The sequence below is a fragment of the Postia placenta genome, assembly GCF_002117355.1.
Source record: "Postia placenta MAD-698-R-SB12 unplaced genomic scaffold POSPLAscaffold_2, whole genome shotgun sequence".
Classification (NCBI taxonomy): Eukaryota; Fungi; Basidiomycota; class Agaricomycetes; order Polyporales; family Adustoporiaceae; genus Rhodonia; species Rhodonia placenta.
The window spans coordinates 1250208-1255843 of NW_020169833.1; the positions used below are offsets into that span (position 1 = coordinate 1250208).

The window sequence follows — 5636 nt, forward strand, 5'->3', positions numbered from 1 at the left end:
CCGCTTCAGCAAAATCCGAGCAATCGGAGCTGGCGGACTTAATGGCACAGGTGAAGTCGATGCGCGAAGAGCTTGAACACTATCGGGCGATGAAGGAGAAGGGTTTTTGATCCGGTCCGCGCTTCGTGCTGCATGCGTCGGGCCGCGAGTATCATCATGTAACAAGTATAATGTATTGTCGACTGCAATGGTGTACGAGTTGGACCAGGGGTCCCAACATTTTCACATTCCAGTTCGACTTCAAGGGAAAAGATGGCACAAGGACATAATCGCTATGGTGGACAGCTGTCACGAGTTGGTACGGCGCCTAGCCGTTTTTTAATTTGTTCCTTTTCGCAGGCTCGAACCCGCGACCTCTGTACTACCTGCCTGATATGGACGCGTCACTACCTACTGTACGATTAGATTAGATGGGGCGGCAGCACATGGCACAGCTCGGGCCCCGCTGACACAGCTGCTCTGACTCACCGGCCCCCGGGGCCGCGTCGGCATGCTGCGCACAGACCAGCTGCGCACGGACCAACGTGCACAGCCTGCCCTAATCTCCCCATGTATATAAGCCGGCCTCTGCTGCCCTAGGGACCTCTGTTTCGACCTCTTGTCCCTAGGTCAGTAAGCCCTCATTTGTATTCCTTTCTTACCTTACTAACTAATACATTCACTTGTCCCTAGCCTTAGGTTTGAGCCTAGCTCACCATCGCTTCGGTAAGAACTAAGTCGAACGCCCCCAGCGCCTTGTTTGGTTATCCTCTGTCGCTTGACCCTAAGTCGCGACATTAGGTCGAAACTCCTCACCGCTGCCGGCGTTCACCGGAACACACTCACTTCCCCTTCCTCCCCCCATCCATCGTGGCTGCCTGCCAAGGCCAGATCCACGCATTCGACTCCCAGAACCTCATCGACGTCTACATCCCAGACGGCCCTGAGACTGTCCTCTATCGTTGCGAGCAGCAGCCGTGCCCCAACCGGACCAGTGTTGGGCCAGTCGTCTGCCAGTCGCCCCAGTCGTTCCCACGACTGGGGCGATTAATCGACGACTGTACGACAGTCGAAAAGTCGTGACGACTTTTCCCACGGCTTACGCAGATACGGCCCGTCTGTCCGCGCGCACAATCCACGTCCGCGATAGCGCTAGTACGCACTCCGCTCCTCCTAGTAGAACACTCTAAGAAACAACGTGAATCAAAACATGTGCAGTACTTACCATCGATAATCTTATTATAGCTCAATGAGAGCCTTTACAATGACATCCCTGTCTGTTCTGTTTTCACCCCGGCTCGTCTCCGCCCTTTCTCGATGTCTGAAATCTCTGATACTCGTGCCGCTGCTGGCAGAAACCGTGGCTGGTGGCGCAACTTCTTTCATGATCATCCAGCTTCGCAGTACAAAGGCGCAGCTAGGGTGGAAGCACTGTGGAAAGGAAGGACTGACCAGATCAAGGTGTACTGCAAGGCATGTCTCGAACGGCACATTGCTGAAGAGCGAGGGATCGACGTCATCGAGATCCAGGATCGGAGACGTGAAGCAGCGCGAACAATTGAGACCATTACTGCGCATCGTAAGTGATTCCGGCTGCATTCCGCAATCATATAGCGCTCACAGTGACACCTAGTCTGGACAGTAAATATGCAGGATGACAAGCTCAGAGGGTATCTGAATAGTCGGAGTGCAACACTACTGACACACCTAGTGAATTGCAGCCTTCAGCCTGACACTGTGCGGCAGAAAGCTTCTGCATACAAGCAGAACTCCCCGGGCAGATCTCAGAAGCGGACATGGACTGAGTTTGCAATGCATGAAATCGGAGAAGGGCACACTGACACTTCTCAACTGGGTACGGCACCAATTGCGAGGCCAACAATACTGCCATCTGGATCAGCATCGTCAATACCGATCGCTCAAGATGCAGCTGCAGGCCGCATGCCTATATTCCCTCCGTCTGCAACATCTGAATCTACATCTACGCTTTTCCAATTTGCTTCACATCCCCCATCAGTAGACGGTCTTCGAGCCTATACACCTAGCCTTGCATTAGTCGACTTCTCCCGACCTTCATCCTCGAGTGGGATAGCTTTCCCTTCCCATCCAATACCTAGCCTGTCACCAAGCCCTAGCCCCTCGTATCCAAGTGCTGCATTCCGACCCTCTGGGATGCGGCGCTCATTTTCCATCCCCGATGCGAAGCGGCCACGGCGCATGGGCTCAGGAATACTCACGCCAGTATCATGGCCTGAGCCGGAGTGGACTCCCGAGCGACATCAACGCTACCTCTCGCATATAACACGGATCACGGCATCTGTTGGCATACCTCTCTCTTGGATTGAGAATCCGCATTGGTTACGTTTCTGTGACGAATTCTTGCCTCAGGCGAGAAACCCCTCTCGTAAAGTCCTGACGACCACACTCCTCCCAGCAGAGGTCAAACTCTATCGTTCTCAGGCAATCGCTGTGACTGTGAAGTCAGCAGCCACAGTGCAAGCTGACGGTTGGACAGGGGTGAATAATCATCACCTAATTGCGTTCATGTTGGCTGCAAATCGAGAGGTGAGGGCAATTATTTCGGACATATTGCATTTCCCAATGTCTTTTAGACACACACAGTCAAGGTTTTCGATGTCTCGAGCGAACGCAAGACTGCCGAAAACTTCTTCAAGTTGATCGAGTCAGCATTCGACACGATACATCAGGATTGGCAGGTAGAGATAGTTGCATTCACATCGGATGCCTCTGGTGAATCACGCAAGGCTCGCGCTGTCCTTCATCGCAAGTACCCTATTCTCATTGTTCTCGACTGCTATGCTCACCAGGTATGACTTATATCATTTCATATACTGTATGATTGAGATCTCTTGCTAGATCAACCTCGTAGTTGGAGATTACTTCAAGCTGGGATCATCTGTTGTGTTCTTTGTCTGGGCAGAACATGCCGATGACCTGATTGCATGGCTGCGCAAGCGGACATACATTCTGGGGATTCTTCGTGATGTACAAATCTCCCTCGGAAAGACACCTCTAACCGTAATCCGTGCTGTTATCACCCGTTGGACCGCACACTATCTTGCCTACCGTCGCCTTCTCGAGCTACAGCCAACAATATCTTGGGTCATTCAAGATGATGAAGCTCGTGGTCAGGAATCACGCTTTATTGCCGGCACAAAGCAGGCAGCAAGGACAAAGGGCAATGAGATGGTGAAGCTCATGAAGAACAGTGTTTTCTGGGAGTCAATCGCATGGTGAGTACACCTGTGTATGATGACTACATGTGTTGATAGTGTGACATTACTGCAGCATCAAGCGTCACCTAGAGCCGCTTGCAATTGCCGCAAATATTGCACAAGCAGCACATTGCCGCCTTGATCAAGTACTTGTCATCTTCGGATACCTTTACCATCAGTACAATAAGCTGGATCAGACTGATGAGTCTGAAAATGCGGTTCGCAAGGCATTGCAGCAAAGCCTCGAAACGCGCTGGAAGAAGGCCGATCAAGACATCTTCATTGCCGCTGTTATCCTCAATCCACTCTACAGGTTGAAGGCTTTTGCACCGCTACCAGCCTTGACCCGTGCTGGAGTCACTATTCTCATTGAACGTCTTTGGCAGCGCTTCTATCCAGGTCAGACAGCCAATGATCTACTGCAGGAGCTAAGGGATTACCTAGATGACAAGGGGCGCTACTCCGGACTCACCTTGTATGTGAACACTGCATGTGAAGAGGCCGAGCGCAAGGTACATCAACTTTAACATCACTTACTTTAATTGACACCTCTTTATGCACATTTAGAGAACTACAATTGACCCGATTTCGATCTGGAAAGATCTCACACATGCCGACCGTCCTGATCCGTCATTGGTCAAGATCGCGACTCGACTCCTCTCAGTCTGCGCAAATTCAGCCTCATGTGAACGCTTGTTCAGCACGTTCGGCACCATCCTTACCCAACTCCGTAATCGTATGTCGACAAACACCATGACATGGCTAGCGGAATTGAAAATGCACCTACGAGATGAAGAGCGTCACTCGGATGGGAAGGAACGCCTCAAACGGCATTTTGGTGCACCTCGACAAAACAATGTCACAGGTACCGAAGCCAGTACAAGTACAGTGAGTGCTCCGAGTTGTGAGTCGAACAATGCTGGTATGTAGTCACTACAACAAAACAGCTGGTTCGGAAACTGACTTCCTGTGCAGGTGTAATGGAATGTGAAGAAGATGCAAATTTATCAACTAACGAAGACAATAGAGAAGCCTGGACAAACAGGTACGAGTTCGAGCGGATCGTTGGGGACCATACAAATGCGGTCGATCAAGATGTGGATGAGGAGCCGATCACTTTATCTGGCTGCCTCTCTGTGTCGTTGAGTGATCTATTTGACTTCGAGGGTACTCAGTGGGGTGCGATGATTGAAACAGAGGCTCAGAGAGGCCTGCAGGATGAGCTCGAGTTGCATGAGCTTCTCAACTTCGGTGCAGAGAGTGGTACCGACTTAGATGCGAGTGCCGAGTCTCTGCTCACAGAATAAACATGTATTCTTATACAACAATACATACTAGTTCTACATTCTACTACATTCGCTATCATTTTGGCACCAAATCTCCTCCCACATTTGCATCATGTACTGTCGCCTCAGGCTCTTGCGGTCCATGTGGCTGAACAGTCTCCAGCGTGGGAATAGTCGCCGGCGTGGAAAAAGTCGTCGTCGTTTGTAGTCGTTTCGACTGGCATCATGCGACTAAACGACAGTCGCACGATCATTTGACGACTCGCACAACACTGAACCGGACACCCCGATCGATCGAGGAGGATTACCCTCGCTACAAAGCAATCCGACGAGCGCAACACCCGCTCGGACCCCGAAGCACCCTCGCATCCCGATCTGCCTCGCGGCACTCGCGCCCTGTCTCCCCTACCTCCCGCCTTCCCCAAACTGTCGCCGAGTCCAGTCAAGCTCGAGGAGATCTCCCTCCAAACCCTGCGCCAGAGCCAGAGCCTGAGGAGAGTGAGGGTGAAGAAGGAGTCTCGGAGTCCGAGTCCGAGGCTTCTACTGGGTCCGCCTCGCCGCCAGCGCTCGCCCCCGCGTCAGCAGTCCCTGACGTATATAACCCCCCCGCCGAACTTCCTTTGGCGCCTTCACCGCCGACTCCACCGAGAGGCCGCTCGAGCACTCGCTCCTCTCGAAGTTCGACTAGCGGAGGGCCACCACAGCCGCCTCCGCCCCCACAGCGTCCTCTGTCCCCCCCGACGCCGATAATGTCGTCCCCTACAGCCGCCCCCGACAAGGAGACTTTGAAGCTCCTCCTCCCACTCCAATATGATGGCAAAACCATCATCGAGTGCAACCGGTTCCTGTCGCAGCTGCGCATCTACTGGTTGGTTAACACGTCATTGACCACCATTGAGCTTAAGGTGCAGGTCGCACTAAGCCTGCTCGATGGAGATGCCCGTGCCTGGGCCACTCCCTACTTCGCCCAGCTTGTGTCGGTGCAGATAGGAGTACAAGGGGCCACGACCCCATTCAGGAACGAAGTGGCCTTTGCCACCGCCTTCAAGGCCCGCTTCAGAAATCTCGATGATGAGGCGGCAGCACAAGTGGAGCTGGCGAAGCTCTGCGCAGACAAGTCGGTCTGTGAAAAACG

General features: G+C 52.7%; 1 protein-coding gene across 1 annotated transcript; it reads left to right on the plus strand.

Moving 5' to 3' along the window:
• Nucleotides 1–2196: 2196 nt before the first annotated feature.
• On the plus strand, nucleotides 2197–4522 carry POSPLADRAFT_1131925 (hypothetical protein; the record flags this gene model as incomplete). Its single annotated transcript, XM_024484147.1, has 7 exons — nucleotides 2197–2347; nucleotides 2414–2544; nucleotides 2592–2807; nucleotides 2857–3233; nucleotides 3289–3694; nucleotides 4032–4137; nucleotides 4236–4522. 7 exons carry the CDS (start codon nucleotides 2197–2199, stop codon nucleotides 4520–4522), a joined length of 1674 nt encoding a protein of 557 aa, XP_024342826.1.
• Between the last annotated feature and the right edge of the window lie 1114 nt (nucleotides 4523–5636).